Source organism: Dreissena polymorpha, chromosome 6 (assembly GCF_020536995.1).
Source record: "Dreissena polymorpha isolate Duluth1 chromosome 6, UMN_Dpol_1.0, whole genome shotgun sequence".
Taxonomy (NCBI): Eukaryota; Metazoa; Mollusca; class Bivalvia; order Myida; family Dreissenidae; genus Dreissena; species Dreissena polymorpha.
The window spans coordinates 59,976,740-60,000,255 of record NC_068360.1 but is presented as its reverse complement, the minus strand read 5'-3'; the positions used below and the strand labels follow the sequence as shown (position 1 = coordinate 60,000,255).

The 23,516-nt window shown below is 36.1% G+C and overlaps 2 protein-coding genes across 5 annotated transcripts in view; one reads left to right on the top strand and one right to left on the bottom strand.

The window, feature by feature from the left end:
• Nucleotides 1–2,703, top strand: part of LOC127834457 (uncharacterized) — a 43,479-nt gene extending 40,776 nt beyond the window's left edge. For all 3 annotated transcript variants that reach the window (XM_052360309.1, XM_052360308.1, XM_052360310.1), the window contains one exon: nucleotides 1–2,703. In XM_052360309.1, the coding sequence (XP_052216269.1) occupies nucleotides 1–120 (120 nt within the window). In that variant the 3' untranslated portion in view covers nucleotides 121–2,703.
• LOC127834458 (vacuolar protein sorting-associated protein 4B-like) lies at nucleotides 2,696–22,324 on the bottom strand. Of its 2 annotated transcripts, none has more exons than XM_052360312.1 (10): nucleotides 22,142–22,324; nucleotides 18,524–18,653; nucleotides 17,219–17,372; nucleotides 16,448–16,552; nucleotides 13,252–13,323; nucleotides 10,680–10,833; nucleotides 9,438–9,716; nucleotides 8,856–9,046; nucleotides 7,467–7,543; nucleotides 2,696–6,742 (listed from the first exon to the last, which is right to left on the bottom strand). In XM_052360312.1, the coding sequence occupies exons 2-10, from the start codon at nucleotides 18,596–18,598 to the stop codon at nucleotides 6,617–6,619; spliced, it is 1,233 nt and encodes a 410-aa protein (XP_052216272.1). In that variant the 5' UTR covers nucleotides 18,599–18,653; nucleotides 22,142–22,324; the 3' UTR covers nucleotides 2,696–6,616. The 2 variants fall into 2 exon arrangements, with proteins under 2 accessions (XP_052216272.1, XP_052216271.1); XM_052360311.1 differs by lacking the exon at nucleotides 22,142–22,324 and adding an exon at nucleotides 20,579–20,632.
• Between the last annotated feature and the right edge of the window lie 1,192 nt (nucleotides 22,325–23,516).

Here is a 23,516-nt window from a genome sequence, read left to right as displayed (position 1 = left end):
GCCAAGCTGTTCCATTTTCCAATCCTACCAAAGTATCTGATAGCAATAGTTGTGTTGTCACTGTTTGTGCTGCTGATACTGCTACAGACTGGAACCATAGGCAAAACCCAACTGTTCTGAGGTCCTGAGAGTTCAGCGTTCGCAAGACCCTTTATCTCAGGAAATGTGATGTAAAATCACCTTGTCAACTGACGTTGGATTGAATAAGTGCATATGAACCGTGCCTGGGAAAACAGGGTTCGATGCAGGTGCATAGTATCATCCCAGATTAGTCTTTGCAGTCAGGGTCGACACTTTCCGCTTTATGGTGTTTTTTGTTTTAAGGAAGTCTCTTCAAGTGAAAATCAATTAAAGACGCAGTGTTGTATCTGATCCTTCGTGGACTTCACAGGCTAAACTGGGGAGACAATCTACGCTCTTGCATAAGCCCCATTTTTGCAGAACAAGGCTCATATATTGGATAAAACATTTGTGCTTGAGTTTACTCCTCAATTATAAGGCCATAATAATTGTGCCAGTCTCTTTAAAAACTGGGCTTAATGCAGGTGCATAAAGTTTAAAGACCACACTGGAAATATGGGTATACTCATTTTTGTGTTATCCTTGGTGTTGGTGTGTATGTCATGGTATATTTATCTTCATGTATGTGATATTTTTATATTTAGTACATGTTGTGAATGTCCATGTATGCATTCCTTGCCAAAATAAATCTATCTATCTATCTATCTAAAGTGAAGTCCTCACGGGCTAAACAAAGACGATACCTTAAGTTGAATAAAGGAGTTGGTTTACTGTGTTATGTTTAAAGGAGTTGGTTAATTGTGTTATTGATTGGCAGTTGTGATATTCATATAAGGATTTTGGTGTATTGAACTAAAACTATCGCTAGTGCAATGCATAGTGTTGTGGGAACACTTACAAGTTCTTGCAGTGTGATATATTTTGCAAGTCTCTACGTGATATAATGTGGGTGTCAAAATGAGTGCTCTATGTAACACAAAGTTTTCTTATGACAGGTGCTTTTTTTGACATAATTATTAATTGTCGTTCCTACATGTTAGCTATATCAGTGTGTTTATTATGTACTGGGTAAAATATTTTTACAAGTAGTACTAAATTTTATGTGCATACTTCCATGCTAAACTGTTCACAAAGAATGATTACAAGCTAAAGTTAATAATATATATTATGTGCTGAACTATAATCAAAATATATGTTTTATGAATCAGCATTCTTCTTTACCAAAATGATTTTACTTAAATTTGTTCTAACACACATTTTCATTATGTTAATTTGTGAACACAGCTTATCTACATAATTGTGGAATTAATTGTAAATAATGAACAAACAATTTATATACATATTGTACTTTTGCTTTGATTCAGATTGACTTACAAATATAAAGTACTATCAACTTATACATAGGATTACAGTTTATTTATATAATATCATTTTATTAGCGAGGCTGTTTTCAGATAAAACCCGAGCTATTGTCATAGCCAGCTCGTCTGCGTCTGCCATCGCGCTGTGCTAAAACCTTAACATTGGCTCTAAAATCAAAATGCTTCCACCTACAACTTTGAAAATTCATATGTAGATGCATCTTGATGAGTTCTACACGCCACACCCATTTTTGGGTCACTAGGTCAAAGGTCAAGGTCACTGTGACCTCTAATATCAAACTTTAACATAGGCTCTAAAATCAAAGTGCTTCCACCTACAACTTTGAAACTTCATATGTAGTTGCACCTTGATGAGTTCTACATGCCACACCCATTTTTGGGTCACTAGGTCAAAGGTCAAGGTCACTGTGACCTCTAATATAAAACTTTAACAAAAACCTTAACATTGCCTCTAAAATCAAAGTGCTTCCACCTACAACTTTGAAACTTCATATGTAGATGCACCTTGATGAGTTCTACACGCCACACCCATTTTGGGTCACTAGGTCAAAGGTCAAGGTCTAAAAAAAAAAAAATTGACAAGCTTTCGCAGCCAAGCGTGGCACCCATTATGCGGTGCTCTTGTTCCCCATGGCATTGTGGTTGTTTAACTCTGTTTTTCACTGTATGTGTCATTATGTGTATCATGCATTTTTTTTCTATACATTTTCATATACATTTTTTGGTGCAATAGTATGCATGACTGACACTCATTTTTGTACAAATACTCATGTTTTGTGCTATTTAATTATTTGTTTTGATATTAATTTTAATGTACATGTGATTAAAATACAGTGCCAGAAAGCTCAGAAATATGTTTTGGAAACCAAATAAGTCTAGTCTATGCAAATACTTTGCCTTAACATTTCTGTCAAGCTATTTGGTTTCTGGAAGTGTGTATCTACTGATACTAGATATGAGCTGCACTTTGTTAAAATTGGGTTTATGCATGTGCGTAAAGTGTCGTCCCAGATTAGCCTGTGCAATCTGCACAGGCTATTCAGGGGCAACACTTTTCACATCAACTGGATTTTTGATAAGAAGAGATTTTCTTTAAATGAAAAATATAGTAAAAGCAGAAAGTTTTGTCTCTGATTAGCCTGTGGGGACTGCACAAGTAAAATTGGGACGACACTTTACGCACATGCATTAAACCCCCTTTTCACAGAGTAAGGTCCATGAATAATCTGAAACAATGTGCTACATTTCAGTGTTAAGTTGTTATGCTTTCAAAAAAGTACATAAAGAACATGAAAATCAACACACATTTTTATTTGCTGTAACTGAAACAATGTGTACATATGTGATCAGATCTGAGTCACGAAAACACCTTTTCAAACTTAAACTAGCTTACAAACTCCGTTGGTAAAGGGCTGTACAACAAATTGGTGGTATGATTACCGGCTGGTGAAAGTCCATTTTCCCCTATATGTGATGCAAAATGGCAGTTGTCAGTTTCTGGCATTAGTTTGTGTACTTGGGTCTAACCTTAGAAAAGTTTGAGTAGGTTATTCAACAGCTGTGACAGTACTGACATACTGTTGGCAATAGCGAAACAAAAAATCTTTAACCTTGCAACATAATAGCATAAATTGACTTTTATTTGGAAGGTTATTAAATAGGCCCATTGTAACACTTTCTACTTTAACTCAGAACTGGTAAAATGACCTGCATTCATGAAGTATCGAAATGCAAGAGTACAAGCAGAAATTATTGGCTTAACACATCTGGGAAATTATTCACATATTTTTACCTCTGATCTTTTGACTTTTAATAACACAACACATTGGGGATATAAACTTACATTTTAACCACAGCTGCACATTCATTATCTCTCAGTATTTTTCTTGTGTAGAAGACGTGAGTTCTCTCTAAAAATCTAGGAATCCAAAGCAAACAAGCCTTATTCTGGGATATCTATTTTTAAAGATATCTTGTAAACAAAAATCCAGTGTTTGCAGAAGGTGTTATCCTTGATCAGCATGCAGACTGCTGTCTAATCATGGACGACACTTGCATTAAGCCCAGTTTTCCCAGAACAAGGCTTAAATGTACGAGACAAAGGCTCAAATGTAAGGGACCAAGACTCAAGTGTAAGGGACCAAGGCTTAAATGTACGAGACAAAAGCTCAAATGTAAGGGACCAAGACTCAAGTGTAAGGGACCAAGGCTTAAATGTACGAGACAAAAGCTAAAATGTAAGGGACAAAGGCTCAAGTGTTAGGGACCAAGGCTCAAATGTAAGGGACGGAAGCTCAAATGTCAGGACCCAAGGCTAAAATGTAAGGGACCAAGGCTCAAATGTAAGGGACCAATACTCAAATGTAAGGGACCAATCCTCTATTGCAAGGACAAAGCAAGGCTAAAATGTAAGGAACAAAAGCTCAATATAAGGGACCAATGCTCAAATGTAAGGGATCAATGCTCAAATGTAAGGGACCAAGGCTTAAATGTATGGGACCAAGGCTCAAATGTAAAGGACAAAAACTAGTAAGGGACCAAGGCTCAAATGCAAGTGACCTAAGCTCAAATGTAAGGGACCAATGAACAAATGTAAGGAACCAAGGCTCAAATGTAAGGGGCCAAGGCTCAAGGGACCAATACTCAAATATAAGGGGCCAAGGCTAAAATGTAAGGGGCCAAGGCTCCAATGTTAGGGACCAATACTCAAATGTAAGGGACAAAAGCTTAAATGTAAGGGACCAAGGCTCAAATGTAAGGGACCAATACTCTATTGTAAGGGACCAAGTAAGGCTCAAATGTAAGGGACAAAAGCTCAAATGTAAGGGACCAATGCTCAAATGTAAGGGACCAAGACTCAAATGTAAGGGGCCAAGGCTCAAATGTTAGGGACAAAAGCTCAAATGTAAGGAACCAAGGCTCAAATGTAAGGGACAAAAGCTCAAATGTAAGGGGCCAAGGCTCGAATGTAAGGGACCAAGGCTCAAATGTAAGGGACTAATCCACTATTGTAAGGGACCAAGCAAAGCTCAAATGTAAGGGACAAAAGCTCAAATGTAAGTAATCAAGGCTCAAATGTAAGGGACAAAAGCTCAAATGTAAGGGGCCAAGGCTCAAATGTAAGGGACCAAGGCTCAAATGTAAGGGACTAATCCTCTATTGTAAGGAACCAAGCAAGGCTCAAATGTAAGGGACAAAAGCTTAAATATAAGGGACCAAGGCTCAAATGTAAGGGACCAATGCTCAAATGTTAGGGGCCAAGACTCCATGTTAGGGACCAATGCTCTATTGTAAGGGACCAAGCCTCAAATGTAAGAGACCAAGGGCTCATGGGCCCCTTATTGTATTACTGCACATCCATCTGTTAAAAAATCCATGGTTTAAAGCTTAACATGGTTGTTTTAATGAACATAGATTTGATAGTTCTCAGTACATTTATAATTAGCAATATCCCGCAAGGCACATCAATTGGTAATGTAGACTTTAAAAGGGACCTGTTAACAGTTTGGTAAATTGACAAATTAAAAAAAAATGGTTTCAGATTAGCATTTTTTTTTTGTTATAGTTATGTTATTTGCAAGGAAACAATAATACTGAACAGTAATCATGCTCTTAAATATCTGTTATATCCATCTTTTGACAATTTAAAAACCTGAAAATGATTCAGCGCTACAAATGATAAACAATTGAATAATTTGGAAAGTTCTGTTGTTAGCGTAACATTTCGTGAAACTACCTGGATTGTGTATATAAAGTAAAAAAATTTCACTAGATGTGTATCAGCACGGGTGGTCGAGTGGTTTAAGAATTAGACTTTAACTCAAAGGGTCGGTGGTTCGAGCCCAATTTTTTTCTTGTTTTACACAGGAGCTTTTTAGTTTGGATGTTTACATTTATAAATGTATAGCTTCTTATTACAAAATTCAAAACGTTCCAAAATCTGTGAACACGTCCCTTGAAGATTTTTCAGCCATGATTATCCCAGTAAAGAAGAGAAAATGTGCTCCACCTTATCCATGGTTTATTCTAAACATTGTTAAATTTGATAACAAATAGGCACAGGTTTTAAAAGTAATTGAAAGAAACACAATACAAATAATTGTTATCTAAGATGTATGATGTATGTATACAGCGTATTTCTGAACATTGGGTATCAAACTTTGTATCATAAATAAATGTAACCATTTGAGACATTTTGCATTAAGAGAACAATAACAGATGACAAGGAAATTTATTATGACTGTACCCCGAGAATAGATGACGTTTATGGTTAAAGTCGCCACCTGGTGTACTTGGATGCAATAAATAAAGACATCCTGTAAGGTAATCATGGTAATGCCTTCATACAGAGCAGTAAAATATTGCACACACAACTTCCTAATATGTCAAGAATGATTTGCAATTAATTAGCCAATTATTTTTTGTGGGTATTATATCTATAACTGTTTAAATATTTTATACAGAAGTGCGTAAAAAAGTACTACATTTACCAATGAGGAAGACAGATGTGACTGTTACATGTGACACGTAGTCTTATGATGGTGGACTTAGGCGACAAATGTTTTTAAAATCCGTCTCTTTTTGGCAAAATTCGTCCCTTTTTGGCAAATTATGGCAGAGACAGGAATTTTCAAGCAGTTACAGCCGAATTTGACCTTTGATCTCTAAGTGTGACTTGACCTTTGAGGAAAGGACACGGATTTTACATCAGACGTGTTGTCTTATGAGGTTAGACATTTATGCCAAGTAGTTTCAAAATCCATCAAAATACGGCCAAGCTATGGCTTAGACATACATACAGAAAGACATTGTGAGGGGACATACAAATCAACAAATTAATTTCTTATCTTTAAATGTATTCCTCAATGTAATGATCACATTAGTTCAACAAAAAAATGTTTCAAATTTTCCTTATTCAACCTTGCAGTTGTATAATAAAAAGTACAAACACCAGCAAAGTTTTTAACAGCAACATAAAATGCTTTTTCAAAGTTAGAAAACATTTTTTTAACAACTGGTTGCACTTATGACAGTTTCTTTACGTTTATAAATTAAAAAAATTTCATCAACCTTTATTTTACATCATTGATCATAAAATACAAATTTTGAAAGAAAACCAAATATATTTCTTATGCAATATTTTCTTTGATTTTTATGTTAACAACAGGTGAACATAAACATTTAAATATCTGTTGTTTCATAAACACTTGTAATCATCCATTTTCTCCAAAGTCCTCTGTGAATTCCTTGAACTTTACAAGGTCTCCCTCGGTGACTGTCCGTCTGTGCGTCTGGAGAGATTTGATGAAGTCACCTATTTGAACTTGGCGAGGTTGGATCTGAAATGGAAATTTAATATGACTTTTACAGAGGTTACAATTGTTTATTGATTTCTGCTTTCCTCAATTGCAAAACGATATTATCTGAGTTTGTCAATATAAATCAGTATTTCATGACTAGAACTTGACTTAAGTTGTGAATCTGGTAAGTCAATATCATGGGCAAGGCACTCTTTCAATAAGAGACACAGAGCTACGTTCTTTTATTGGGATTGGATAGAATAGGCCTGAACTCTGAATATAGTAACTGTTCTGAAAAAAAATCTAAAGTCTGTTGCCAATAGTGACAAAATCACCAATATTCATTCTCACAAGAACTTGTCACAGTTTTAGTCAATACCAATCCATGTTGTGATGGGTAGAAAGTTATAAATAAACATGTTCCAAGTTGCACCAATACAGCATAAAATAAAAGAAATTAGACCTACAAGTTTTCAATGTTGTACATGTAATTTGAAAAGTGTACATGTGTGTGTCTCTTGATAAACAGACTGACAGTGAATCCATTACACCCTAAATAATGATAACAAGCATATTTGTTGCATTGATATTTCATTCCAAAAATAAATGTGACAGACGGACTGTCGGATGGACAACGCCAATTCTATATCCCTCCGCCTTTGGCGAGTGATATTAATAATAATATTAGCATTATTTTTATCGTTAGTAGTAGCAGTATATTACTCTCTATGTCACTTATTAGCATAAAAACAATCAGTAAAACCTTATCTGGTGGTAGGTCAATCATACGAGAGTTCAGGGCTCCTGGTGTATCTGGAGTGCACGGTGTGAGATGGCCCTCTGAAAATACAGGAACCATTAAATCTGAACTAAGTGGTACATTGTTTGAATGTCGGAATCAATGTTTGCTGAAATATGTCATGCTTATGGATGTCTGTGGGGCATTCGGCTGGCAAAACTATGTTTTTTGCTGAAAAATAATTGGCCTTTTCTGCCATTTTGTAAAACATACAGCCAATTTTTATTTCAAAGGGCCATCTTGCATCCAGTCGAAAAATTGTGCATCAACATTGTCAAACTATGATAGATACTGTAGTTATTGAAGCCATACTAAGAACAAAAAGTAGAGGTCCCTTGATTGCTCAATTGTGTAATGGGTGCTTATTCACATATGTTAAAATGTGTATCAAGGCAGCTAAGAGATTTACAGACATGTCAAAACTGGTTCCTTTCTTAAGTCTGACATCACATCTTAGAATTTTTTTGGATAAAAGACTTCGAACATAAACCTTCATCGAACATCTACGTTCCAAATGAATGAGCAAACCCCAAAAAAAAAAAAAAGTTAGTGTCTGCAATACCAAGCGATTCATTTAAAGTATAATATTTATAAACTAGAGCTTTGTCACAGATGTGACGTATGCCCCCACATGCTGCATTGACACAGAATATTTTGCATGCTGTCTTCACAAAACAAGAGAAGCTATGATGGTAAACAAATGTGCCAAATGATTTTAAAATCTCCCAATGAACGACATAGTTATGGCCCGGACAAGTCTTTTATGGAAAATTTTGACCTTTGAACTCAAAGTGTGACCTTGACCTTGGAGATATCGAGTTAATTCTTTCGCATGACACACTGTCCAATGATGGTGAAGAAATGTGCCAAATGATTTTAAAGTCACACAATAAATGACAAAGTTATTTGCTTGACAAGCTCATTTATGGGCAACTCCAAGTGTGACCTTGACCTTGGAGATATCGACATACTTCTTCGCATGACATACCGTCCCATGATAGTTAACAACTGTACATGTCATTTTAAAATCTAACGATAAATGACATAGTTATGGTCCGGACAAACTTTCTGTTTAAAACGCACTAAGTGACTCCGTGACCTAGTTTTTGACCCGGCATGACACATATTCAATCTTCACCTAGACATCATCTAGATACAACTTCTGACCAAGTTTGGTGAAGATCGGATTAAATTTTCGGGACAGACAGATCAACCGACAAAGTGACTCCTATATAGCTGCCATTACCAATGGTAATGGGGGTATAATAACTTGCATAAAACTCAACATGACAACATTCTATACATTTAAAAGCATAGTGAATATGAACATGAAAAAAAACTACCACTATCTACCAGCAGTTTGACACCAGTATTGCGCCATGCGGAGGTCCCGTATGGGTCCAAACAGTGCCCCCAAGGTCATGTTGGCAATGTCACTGCCGGAGTAGCCGTCAGTGCTGTCAGCAAGGTAGCACCATTCCTTGTCCGTCAGTTGCAGGTTGTTGTCTCGAGTGTGGATCTTGATAAGGGAAATCCTGGCATCTCTGAAGTGGTTTAAAGAATTAATCAGCTGCACATGCATACTGTATAAATAATAAGATTTTTTTAATAAATTGTGTTACCATAGAGGTACCAAATGAATTTATTTCTTATTTCTGTTGAATTTTAATTCTTTATGCTGGTAAAAAAAATCTGACTTATTAACTTAAATATTTATCATTCAGTCTTAATATTCAGTCATTTGTTTTAAGAAAATAAACAAACAAATATCAACTAAAAAAACCCATCAGTACCTCACCTTTACAAGTGTCTGTATGATCAACTTATTATTTCCATCAGTCTTCCATCAAACATTTTCCCTTCTCCATATAAAAAGTCAAATCAAATTTAATATTAAATGCTAAACACACACACATATTCACTATTCCCTCGCACCTGTCAGGCAATGGAATGTAAATCCTTTTCTGAAACCGTCTGAGGAAAGCTGAATCCAGCTCCCAAGGGCAGTTGGTCGCACAGAGCAGGAAGATTTTCTCGCTGGAACTTGAGTTGTCCGCCCCTTCCATCTGCTTTAGAAGCTCGGTCTTCATGCGGCGTGTGTGCTCCTCCTCGCGCAGGCTGCGCTGGCGACAGATACTGTCGATCTCGTCTATGAAGATCACGGAGCGGCCCTCGGGCTGGCTGTTGGCATGCTGGAAGAGCTCCTTGATCAGTCTGAAGGGGAGGTAAATCATAAATAAAGTTGTATGATTCTTTATCCAGGGTATTTAAATACAAATAAATAATGCAAGTCTCATAAACAGAGTTGTACGCTCTTTGATCAATCTGCAAGGGAGGAAAGTAATGCAAGCTTCATAAATACATTCTCCTTTATAAGCCTGAAACAAAGGTTAATTATGCATATCTTATAAATACACAGTTGTATGATTCTATATCAGCCTGCAAGGGAGATAAATGATGCAAGTCTAATAAACACAGTTGTATTTTCCTAGATCATTCTGCAAGGGAAATCAATCAGTGAAGTCTCATAAATACACAGTTGTATGTTCATTGATCAGCCGGCAAGGGAAGTAAATGATGAAAGTCTTATCATATAAAAAGTGCTATGATAATAAATGTCATTTACAAAGTCATTTTTGTAGTTTGTTTATTGTTTGTGATGGGAACATGGTGTTAAGACCCATAATAGACAGGCACCTTAGAAGTATGCAAAGAAAAAACTTGTCAAATCATGGATCCATGCAAACTATGTTTACAAATTTTTTACTGTGCACAGATAGAACATGGTGGATTCATAATCTTCATGGACATCTGGCTTTCTTGTGGTTTTATGTAGAAAGGCTTATTAAAGACTTGTTCTCCTGGGCCATAGATTGCCAGAAAAAAAAGTTTTTACTTGTCGTCACAATTCACCCTTATTCATAATCCCGTCTTTAATCAGTAAAACATTTGTATTTCAGTAAAAATTCACAGATACTTATGTTATTTTATAAATTACCTCAACAAAAACTTTTGAAAAAAAACACACAAAACATTTTAAAATAAACATAACACATTTCAGGAACACCAGCCCAAAGACTAAATCTTACTTTTCGCTCTCTGACAACTTGAAAAATAACCTGCAAAATAACATGTTAAGGTAAACAAAACACAATTCTTACCAGGATTACTACTTACTTCTCGCTCTCTCCCACCCAACTAGAGACTAGATCAGAGCTGGACACGCAGTAGAAAGTGGAGTTGATCTCTGCGGATATCGCCTCTGCCACCCTACTCTTGCCTGTGCCTGGTGGTCCATACAGCAAGATTCGCTTCCAAGGCTTGATGCAGCCTGCAGATAGAACATAGCTACGTAGCTATGGATTTGAATGGTATTTTTCCAAGATAAAATCATTTCAACCAAACCCATGACTTAATGCATCCTGCAGAAAATAGTTTGCATTTGGGTGGTATTTTTCCAAAATTATTTCATTAAAAACCATGGCTTGATGCAGTAATTCCAAAAGTGTTACAAAAATCAACTGTTTAAAACAGAGGGGGTAATCACGTGACAAACAAGATGGCAACATCAATGCTGAGACAGGTATTTTCTACCGTTTTATACTCTTAATTACTTGTATTAATGGTTAAAACGCTGCTCATTTTCCAGCCATATCAGCAAGAAAATAATAAGTGTTTATTTATGATAAATATTCACTCTTTATCTATACTTTACTCGCTGCCAATTTTTTTTGTGGGAGCTGCTATTTCCCCTTAAGACTCCTTCTGTAAAAGGACACATAAATCCTAATTAAAGAACAGTCTACTCTCGTTATCTCGAAGTCGCCGGGAACAAGAAAAAATATCGAGATAACGAGAGTTCAAGATATCCGATAAGACGTCTTCAAAGAAAAAATGAGACAAAAATTTACCTTGTTTTTAACATCTATATACCTTCTAAGCGGTCTTACTAAAGCCGTCACTGTGTGGCATAATACTCTCTACTACCCTATCTATTACCTGATATAAACGCGTTTTTACGAAGCACAATTACATTTGCTATTTAAATGCTTAAAATGACGTTTAAAGTGTTACTGAATTCCATGAACACATGCGGTTAAATTATCATTTTCTGAACTGTCGAGTAAACATCAAGTAATGTTGCTATTTAAAGTTATGATGCAATTGACTTCCAATAAAGACGAGGGTTTTTCATCTAAACATTCGTAAATCACGTTTCAGAATAGTAAACTGTACATGTACATTTTGTAGTTTGAAATGCAAAGTTCAATCTATTATTAGTACAGGATAAAATAAACCCACATGTTATAAAGTGACAGGCCTTACTCAAGTGTTAATTATTGGCTAACGACATTACACATGTGTGGTCATTGATGCAATTAACAGATCAATAATCTACCGCACAGTATCGGGAGCAGCCGGGCAAAGCGGGACAGTGAAGTCAAAGAAAAAATTTCTCACCTTTGCCGACACTGGGACAGTTATTCGCACTTCGAGATAAACCACAGTAAATACATGTAAAGTCAGGACTCGGGACAAATTTTTATTGAATTATTCGACATAACGAAAATCGAGATATGCGATGTTTATTAATATAGATAAAGAAGGAGAATAGTTGGGACATTGAGCTTACTTTGACATATAAAGAAAATCGAGATATCCGATGTTGAGATAATGAGAGTACATGTAGACTGTATTTGAAACAAAATAAAACATAAGCTACATGTTCACAGATTATTATTTTTTAAGTCTTTAAATGTATTTATGAAGAAACAATTACATGTACAATACGTACAATAATTTGATATCAATAAAAAGTAGAAAGCACAATTTTCTATTCCTGTGGATTTGATCCCAGGACTTTTGGGAAACAATCTAAAGCAGTACCACTGGCCACTCTTTTATTATTAAAACACTGTAAATCCAATAAAACGCTCTCCTTTATAACCCAGAATCAAATATAACGCGAGCGACTCCAGTTTTTTCTCCAACCTAACATTTCTTTCATATATGTCTCTATTATAATAAATTTGAAGCTCACCCATACTTGGGCTTTACACAGTTTAATAGTGACAATCTATTGTTTGATGCAAATAAAGCTTAGAAAAAATGGTTAGCATATATTAGCTGATTTCTATTCAAGAGCTTTCAATCTTTGCGATCACTGTGACCTGTGACAATTTTGACAAGTTAATATATAGAGAATATTTTGTGAGTTTTGGATAAAGATCAAGTTTATCATGTGAGGCTTAAATTTTTAAATAAAGTGATGTTTATATGAGATTATCAACTAGAAAAACAGTACATATGCAGTTGCTGATACTGCAGGGTTTGAATGAATGTATTGGCACATGACATGATAACACAACATGGCAATTCAAACACTATTTTAGCTTTAAATGCAGTCTGCTTATAACCTGTGTTTGTGACTTTGACTTCATCATGTGCCTTTTTACTAGAATTACACATATTTTTTCAAAGAAACAATGAAAGAATTAAAAAAATCAGTTGATTTATTTCAATTGACAACATACATTATTTTTCTCCCTCAAGAGTGTTGTTTCCTTTGTTTAAATGTAATCTATCTAATGTCTTTGGAATTTCGAACAATAATTTTGGGACAATTGTCATTTTGCCAATCTATGAACAAGAATTTTAACTTTCAGATATTCCTAATGATACCAACCACCCGTTTTTACCATGAAACCATACTTGGTGCGTTTTGATTTATAAGTCATGCTAGTTTTACCTGTGAAGAGCTGTGGGAACTGTAATGGCATGATAATAGCCTCCGTGAGCGTCTCCTTGGCATCATGCAGTCCTGAAAGAGAATTACACACAAAATACAATAGACATTATTACAAACAATAAGTTATGTCCAAGAGCTCATTATTCTAATGTGTGGTTGATTGGGCATGAAAAAAAAGTGTCTTATACATCTACATGTCATTGTAATTACATTTTTTAAGTTTCTATTTAATCGGCTGAGAGATGCAAAAGTTTGTTTCCTCTTTAAACACTTACAAAGACAATCCAACTGATACAGCACTGAACAACAGAGTGACCCCAAAAGAAATCGCCTACCAGCAAGACATTTATTATAATTTTATTATGTAACCAGTCTAACAAAACTAAATTGCTCTGATATAGACAAATGTCCAGACATGAATTTTATGTCCTGTATTGACCAACTACAGGGATTTTCCCCATCTTTGTTCAGCGGCCTTGGCCAATCAATTTGTGAAAAAAAAGAGTTGCGAACTGTTCAAGATTGTGAAATAAAAAGTTGCAAATTGTTTAAAATTTGCAAAAAATAGTCAGAACTTTTTAAATAGTGAAAATTTGAGTTGCAAACTCCTTTATATTGTGAAAATTTAAGTAATCAATTCTCAAATTTGTGAAAAATAGCCATTCTCTAAGAAGAAAAAGAATCACTGACCTATGTCTAGACCTGCTATGGTATGGAGTGACATACTATGTTGTGCATTTACCTGCTGGATCATGATCTAGGGTACACCTATGTGGGGAAATGTTCTATCATCTTGTAGGGTTCACTGTAGCTCTTATTTTTTAAACAGAACTATCAAAGCAAAATACCATTGGTAAAGTTATAAAAGATTTCACTGGCGGGTCAGAATCTGAAATTACATCCCTTTATAACTTGCTTTTTTATGGACTAACTTACTGCTATAATATACACTGACCAGTTGCTATGTGATGGACTTACTTGCTATGAAATGCACGGACCAGCTACACAATAAAAATGTCTGATCTGTTCTGAACAAACATTGTCAAAGACTGACTTGCCTTGTTGAGAACTAACCTGATATGGCAAAAGACTGACAAGCTATGCTGAGTACTGACAAGCTATGTTGAGAACAGACAAGCTATGATTTAGACTAACAAACTATGTTGAGGACTGATCGGCTATCTCAAAGACTGTACTGCCATGTCAAAGACTGACCTGCTATGTCACGGACTGACCTTTCTCAATGACTGACCTGCAATGTCAATGGCTGACCAGCTATGTCAAGGACTGACCTACATTGTTAGGGACTGAACTGCTATGTCAAGGACTGACCAGCTATGTTAAGGACTGACCTGCTATGTCAAGGGCTGATCTGCTATGTCAAGGACTGACCTGCTTTGTTAAGGACTGACCTGCTATGTTAAGGACTGATCAGCTATGTCAAGGACTGACCTATCTCAAGGACTGACCTGCTATGTCAAAGAGTGACCTATCTCAAGGATGACCTGCATTGTCATGGGCTGACCAGCTATGTCAAGGGCTCACCAGCTATGTCAAGGACTGACCTGCTATGTCAAGGACTAACCTGCTATGGCAAGGGCTGACCTGCTATGGCAAGGGCTGACCTGCTATGTCAAGAACTGACCTGCTATGTCAAGGACTGACCAGCTATGTCAAGGGCTGACCTGCTATGTCAAGGACTGACCTGCTATGTCAAGGACTGACCTGCTATGTCAATGACTGACCTGCTATGTGAAGGACTGACCTGCTATGTCAAGGGCTGACTTGCTATGTCAAGGGCTGACCAGCTATCTCAAGGACTAACCTGCAATGTTAAGGGCTGACCAGCTATGTCAAGGGCTGACCAGCTATGTCAAGGACTGACCTGCTATGTCAATGACTGACCTGCTATATCAAGGGCTTACCTGCTATGTCAAGGGCTGACCTGCTATGTCAAGGGCTGACCTGCTATGTCAAGGACTGACCAGCTATGTCAAGGACTAACCTGCTATGTTAAGGAATGATCAGCTATGCCAAGGGCTTACCAGCTATGTCAAGACCTGACCTGCTATGTCAAGGACTGGCCAGCTATGTTAAGGACTGAGCTGCTATGTCAAGGACTGACCTGCTATGTCAAGGACTGGCCTGCTATGTTTAAGACTGATCAGCTATGTCAAGGACTGACCTGCTATGTTAAGGAATGATCAGCTATGACAAGGGCTGACCAGCTATGTCAAGAACTGACCTTCTATGTTAAGGAATGATCAGCTATGTCAAGGGCTGACCAGCTATGTCAAGAACTGACCTGCTATGTTAAAGACTGACCAGCTATGTCAAGGACTGACCTGCTATGTGAAGGACTGATCAGTTATGTCAAGGACTGACCTGCTATGTTAAGGACTGATCAGCTATGTCAAGGACTGACCTTTCTCAAGGATTGACCTGCTATGTCAAAGAGTGACCTATCTCAAGGACTGATCTGCATTGTCAAGGGCCGACCAGCTATGTCAAGGGCTGACCAGCTATGTCAAGGACTGACCTGCTATGTTAAGGACTGACCTGTTATGTCAAGGGCTGACTTGCTATGTCAAGGGCTGACCTGCTATGTCATGGACTGACCTACTATGTCAAGGACTGACCTGCTATGTTAAGGACTGACCAGCTATGTCAAGGGCTGACCAACTATGTCAAGGACTGACCTTCTATGGCAAAGACTGACCTGCTATGTCAAGGGCTGACCTGCTATGTCAAGGGCTGACCAGCTATGTCAAGGACTGGCCTGCTATGTTAAGGACTGATCAGCTATGTTAACAGCTGACCAGCTATGTAACGGACTGACCTGCTATGTCAAGGACTGACCTGCTATGTCAAGGGCTGATCAGCTATGTCAAGGACTGACCTGCTATGTTTAGGACTGATCAGCTATGTCAAGGACTGGCCTGCTATGTTAAGGACGGATCAGCTATGTCAAGGACTGACCAATCTCAATGACTGACCTGCATTGTCAAGGGCTGACCAGCTATGTCAAGGGCTGACCAGCTATGTCAATGGCTGACCAGCTATGTCAAGGGCTGACCAGCTATGTCAAGGGCTCACCAGCTATGTCAAGGGCTGACCAGCTATGTCAAGGGCTGACCAGCTATGTCAAGGGCTGACCTGCTATGTCAAGGGCTGACCAGCTTTTTCAAAAACTGACCTGCTATGTCTTGGAAGGTGAGACCTCCCTTCTTCACAATTGTCTCTTCAATAGCTGCTCTGCGCTGTGGATCTTTCTTCCCAGTAGATTCAGGAACGCGGTCTTCTGCAATGCAGTTACATTACAACTTTATCCATCATTTCTCCACTAACGATTGCAAACTCTTTTTGCATATTACAATAAGGAACACAAATCAACTAAAAGTAGTTTTGGGTCTAAACTCAACCTCTAGGCTATACACATTTAGTTAATTGGGTCCTTTGAAAAGAAAAATATCCAAATTGAATGACTACATTTATTTTGACAGTTCAATGAACAAAGGTCCACATACTTACCGTCCCAAAAACCAACAGACAGGTGCAAAACAATATACCTTAGCTTCTTAGAAAGTTTGTATAAATTGCTTCATTCACTTCAAAGTAGACTAGGAAAACTGGGATGAATGCATGTGTGTGAAGTGTCGTCCAAAATGTAGTCCGTACTGGCTAATCAAAGATGACACTTTCCGCATCATCTGGATTTTCACTAAGAAGAGGCTTCATTTAAACGAAAAATACCATTAAAGCAGAAAGTGTCATCCCTGATTAGCATGTGCGGACTGTACAGGCTAATCAGGGATATTACTTTGTCAACAAGCATAAAGCCCTGTTTTTTTCAGAGAGAGATTCATATTCATTTGAACATTGTGTTTAAGGATAAAGAACACCCTGTTTTTTTCAGAGAGACTCTTATTCCTTTAAACATTGTGTTTAAGAAGACTATAAAGCACACCGATCCCATTGGAAGACTTGCATGGGCTGCTAGCGACGGAGGGCACCTGCTGGTCAGTGCTTGGGTCACTAGGGGGCTTGTCCAGCTGATCTATCTTGGCCAGCAGGATGGACACGTGGCTCTGGACATTGGCCTGCAGCTGCTCAAACAAGGCCTGCAAGCATAACATCTGACCCTGATACATGTATCTTGAATATTCTAAAGTATGTTTCAACATAACATCTGACCCTGATATCTTAAATATTCTAAAGTCTGTTTCAACATAACATCTGACCCAGATATCTTAAATACTCTAAAGTCTGTTTCAACATAACATCTGACCCAGATATCTTGAATATTCTAAAGTCTGTTTCAACATAACATCTGACCCAGATATTTTGAATACTCTAAAGCCTGTTTCAACTTAACATCTGACCCAGATATCTTGAATATTCTCAAGTCAACATACCACTTTGTTTTCTATTAAAAAGGGCACACATTTGTAATGTTGTTTTGTGCTACACAGCCTAGATAAAATAGTAAAAGATCTCTATGTGCTATACATTTTTGATTCTGCTATCGATTAGCCCTCGCTTTCCATTCGAATGACATAGAGCTGTGAAGCGTTTGAATATCATTCAGTTGAATGTTTGCAGAACAGATGATTTAAACAAAGTACATGACTTATTTGTGCAGTTCAATTCAAAATCAAACCTTGATTGGTTAGTCTATTCATGGCCATGAACAAAAGTTTTAAGAAACAATTTTAAAAGGAAGTAAAAAAGCTTATTTTAAATATACCAAACAAAAACAAAATTGTTTTGAATTAATTTGCACTTCATCAAGGATGCATAGAAGGTACAAATGATAAAGAGATGTTTGTGATGACAAAGAATGGAACTTTGGACATTGACATTGGATATTTGGATACAGGGGCTTATGGATCAAATATTTAAATATATTCTTATAAGGATTAATGAATATTTAAATATTTCAGGATTCGTTTACATCCCGTATAAATACCCTAAAACTGTTCTGCACTCGCAGACGTGGAATAAAAAAGTAATCAAAACCAATAAACATAATAAAAATAAAAATCAGAAAATATTTATGCTAAACCTTAGTTAATACAGGGTAACCCATTTCTTTAAGCTTGATTTATTCAAAAGCCTCAGGCTATAATTGAAACCCTCTTGAGTCTGTACATTGGTAGACCACATACATGCTGTCTTTATGGGAGACCTAAAGAACACTGCCACAGTGGGGATAGAACACTTGACCTCTTAGTAGGCTGCCACCATATCCATTACGCAACCAATACTAAACCTTATGTTGTAAGTTCTTTTCAACCGCAGCCAGCTGTTGTATGCGGCTCTGGCATCGCTGGGAGGTCTCTAACATCAGTTGTATGTCCACGTTGGACGCCTTCTTCCCTTCTAGGAGCACAGCTTCCAAGCTGCAGGCGACAATGATTGAAATGACTTTTTTTTAAATATGGTGCATAATATGGGTTAGCTTTGTATGAACTAAGGTATTAGTGTCTTTTTTCAAAGTCTAGGGCCATCTGGAAAAACTAGGCTTGATGCATGTGCTAAAAGTTTTGTCCTATAATAGCCAGTACAGTCTGCATGAGCTAATCAGGGATGACACTTTCCCCTTTTATAAAAATTTCTATTTGGTGAAAGACTCTCCTAAAGAAACATCCAGTTAAGGGGAAATATGCCATCCCTGATTAGCCCATATAGACTGCATAGGTTTTCCCTCGATGAGACTACACCAAGACTGAAACCTAGACCTATTGATAGTTTTATAAAATTTACATAACTGAACCTGAATTGTTTAGTTAAAGGTATATTTAAAATGTGCATTGAAACTCAATACAAACGATAAACATACCCATATCACGTCTTTTCATATTCCTTATATTTTATTTTCCATGCTTAAAATTGTTTCATATAATAAATGTACTAACTTGTGATAAAAATATTCAAACATTCGCTTGTAGGTTTCTACACTTAGACAACTCTTTCACAATTAATTTTAATGCAAGTTCTTTGGTTTTGCACCCACCATTGACAGTGTAAATTTTCTGATCATTAAAATTAGAAAAACAAGTTCATATTTGTATGAAAGACAGTAGGTATACAAATTTAAAAGGTGATATAATAATATATTTTAAGTACCTGACATTTAAAAAAAAATGTTGATGACAATTTTATAAACTAGATCAACAGACTTTGTGTTAATATAAGTGCCAATACCAACATTCGTTTATTGTCCTTAGTGCAGACTTCCAGAATGCTCAAAAACCAAATAAACCATGTCAGCCATTCGGTCTGAGCACTTTTCAAAACTCATCAGCATGAAATGAAATTTATTGTGCCAATATAATCTTACATATGCATTTATGTTCTGTCATATCTTGAAGCAAAGTTATTTTTTCGTCGTTGAAACGAAATGATAACTGTACAAAAATCAACAATAGTTTGGAATAATAATTATAATATTATTTCTTTATTTAGCATAATAATAAACGATGATTTTACTATGTGCACAGAAGAGGTAAAACCTAAAGCCCATTTTATTTTAATTAATGTTCTAGAACATGAAGTTTGAGAATTTGAAAAAATAAAAAGCAGTATAGCTGATTTGTTTTAAATTGAAATGAGTTTCTTTTATTATCAGTTACATGTAGGACATAGTCAAAACTGGTCCCAGGCCAGTGTTCTCCATAAAAATTGTAGTAACCAGTTTGATTTTCAAAGTAGCCAGCAACTAAGCACTAAAATAGGACTTTTCTTGCGCCATTTCCAATAAATATTCTGGGGAAAAGCAGCTGGCGCCTAGATTGATAGTAACCAGTTAAAGCACTGGCCACGGGTGCTTCTGGTGCTTCCAGTGAACATTGTCCCAGGCAATTCCTGCCTGCCTGATGACATTACACATTAAGGTTATTCAGCTGAGAATAATTAAATGAAATCTGGGTCGCAAATAAACAGGAATTGAAAACACATATTTCCAGGCTTACAGGGAATATATTTTGTGGAAAACAGACGAATCAGGTCATAACTCTGAAAAAACAACAGGTCACACTCACTCTGAGCCAGCCAATATTACTTGCCTTATGATCATCTACAAGTTATGGTAATTCAGCTCTTTAAGTTTAAACTAGATAAACCACCTAACTGAAGAGTTGAAAACACAAACTTTAGGATATACATACATGTACTAATGGACAGATTAACAAGTGCAATACTTAATGACTGGCATTAACAAATAAAATGAAAAACTTAGAACTATATTTTTTTTTGACAAATGAACTCTTTAAGAGTCACAAACTGTAAACATCATTTAAATATAAAATCTTAAAACAATACTCACCATGCCTTTACTTCTGTGAAGACAAGATGTTATATCCATTAATATGCTTAATGTGTTTTGTATACTAAACATTAATTTTAATTTACATCACTTATTTTTTCAGAACACATATTCCGCCACATTCCTCAGCGCTAAAAAGTTTTTCAGCATAGCTGTATAGCCCTGGCTGAGCTTTTCACCTGAATTGACATTTATAACAGCCAATAAAATTTAAAAGAAACTTCCTAGTACCTGTACGAAGGAGTCAATAGCTGGAAATTTTCTCACAATCAACTCTATTATACAGCACAAAAACTTAAGCACCCTTCTTCATATTAAATAGAACACATTTGTAATACAATTTAAACAGGAAGATCAATTTTATTTTTAAAATTGTGTTGTGAAATTGTCATAATATAAATTTTCATAATGCTTTCATAAAATGAGATGCATTCTCAACAGAAAAATGAATCTACCAAATCTTTAACAATAGTTGTTCAAAAGTGCCAAGTATAGGCATTGATTCAAATTGTCATTACCTATCACACAGTGTGTAATTAAATATAAATTTCTTATAGGACTTATTGTGTGTGGTTCGCATGTGTTTGATGCATGTTTACATCATACAGATAGTACAGAACTTGAGTTACAAGCAAATAATGTATGGTAATTTACCATAAATATGCTGGCTGTGTCAAAGTCAATAAGTTAAAAGTATAGTCATCAATTATTTACGTAAGCAATAGACGAGAGTTAACACGCATCTATAAAATTAAAGATTGTATTTATTTTTATAGTTTAATCTTGCTTGCCAGATAATAAGTTATTGCAACCTCAGTAAGCTTTTCTTTCATAGCGACATAAATAGCTCACATTTACGCAATGTAATCTCAATTCGGGACTTTGCACCAAGCAACAGCAGATGCGCAATAACACGATTGGTCGATAAATCAACAAGCGAGACGACTCGTACATCCTTCTAGAAAATTACGTACTGCAGTTGTCTTTCAGAGTTTCTTGTTGATATTACGAGATCCAATATGTCAAAATGATTGTGCGTCCCATGGGACACAAATTAACAAATATGATGGGTCCTGACTGGCATTTTATGTGTATTTGACGCAGAATATTGCATCCAGTAAAACTCTGCTGTGTTGACAATTTTTCACATGAAATCAACCGCCTTAAAAGGTCAGTTGTGAGGCTATTTGAAGTGTTCTTAAAATTGTGACAGCCAATAAGAATCAACGGCTCAAGAAAAAACATTATTTTCAAGATGGAGGTTTGAAACTATCAACACTTATTTTGATGTTTACAGATGATCAATATTAGGAAAAAAGCAACAAATATAAAGACCAAAGGTTAATTATTACGTTAATGAATGATTCATGGTCATACATTATTAAAATGTTTTGTGATCTTTGTGAAAATTACCGAAGCCTCGACAATAATAAAGCATATAAACAATTTAATAATCCGAACATCCGGATTCCTATCTCGTTCAACAAACATTAATAAAACATACGATTAAGAAAGCTATAAAGCGTTATTTCAAAAATCGGCAAAACTAAAAAAAACACTAACCTAAGAACATGGATTTTTCGTCCATATTGTCTAAAATGTTGCTGCTTCAAAGTTATTTCAATTTTATTAAAAACCGCCTTGAAAACTTATGTTGTTGTTGTTGTTTTTCAGCAAATTTCGGCGTCTTCGTCGTCTATGGTATCTCCCGGTTGGTATCTATGTTATTCTGTACAGCTCGTTATCGCCATGGTTTTGTTTCTCTCGCTACTTTGTACATGTGATACCGGTAATCTTACATATTTTCTACAGTCTGTTTTTGTAAAAGCCAGCTGAAAGAATCGATAAGTTCCTTTTTGCTTCCTACATCGGTCAAAAAGAAGGACTTTCAAACATATATGCTAAAGTTATAATTAAATGTAGTTGCCAAAACACATCGTGTAACTATATCTAATATTTAAAAAATATTTTGAACGCTAGCACACATTATCTTCCATTTAATTCTATTTCGAAACACATACAATATAACTTTTAGATACACTTTGCTCCACTTTATACATGTTCTTCTGTATGTCGATTTTCTGTCTGTCAGTTAAAGAAAAGGACGCGATGTTCAAGCTAGCAGTTCTAGTGCTGCTAATTGAGTTTTATTGAAATCCGCGACGGTTTGAATGTATTTAAACGATATTGTAAACGCCTTTAAATGCTACTCAGTAATGCATATATTGGTATACAATTTTTAGAGTTCTGAAACGGATTGTGTGCGCGGGAAACTACGCGCTCTTTGGCGACGTGATATTAATTGATTCGAACATGGACACAATCGGCTCTCAAAGATCACGAATATTGTTTTATGAGAAGTTCTTAGCTGCATGACAGTCACATCAATTACGGAGTGATGCACACGTGTTGCTGATTTATTTCTTATTGGGTAATTTTGATATTATATACACCATAAAGCATAGAATGTGTAACTGTAATACATGTATATATACAAAATGGGTAACCGACCAAACGCCAATCATCCATGCATACCTGGTAAATCAAATATCTGTTCGCGTTCTTCGAAAAGAACTGTTTAAGTGGTTTGTCATATACAGCTGTTAACCTCGAATATTTATATAATAGTATCGTGAGCCATCGGGATCAAGCTGACTGATATTGGTCAAGTTGTCAAGTCAATTGATTATTCTTATTACATTAATCCAAAATGGTTTCTTAAAACACTTCAATATACTATTTAACTGTTGTGTGCATGCTAATTATAACATACTCCGAATAATTATTTATCTTGTTTAAAGATATTTCAGGTCGGATATCGCGATTGCGATAGTCAAGAGTGTTATTTTGAGTGTCTGAGTATAATGCATACATTCTTGTTTCAAATCTGTGATTTGTTATTGTCATTTTGTCAGGGTTCAATCACCGTTATCGGCGC

Bases quoted from the DNA above. Each gene is read 5' to 3' on its own strand.
- LOC127834458 (XM_052360312.1), bottom strand. From the start codon at position 18,598: ATGTTAGAGACCTCCCAGCGATGCCAGAGCCGCATACAACAGCTGGCT. The intron at 16,553-17,218 runs GTGTGCTTTATA...ACTGCATTGCAG, and splicing joins CAAGTCTTCCAATGGGATCG to AAGACCGCGTTCCTGAATCT. The intron at 10,834-13,251 runs GTAAAACTAGCA...TTCTATCTGCAG, and splicing joins GTTCCCACAGCTCTTCACAG to GCTGCATCAAGCCTTGGAAG.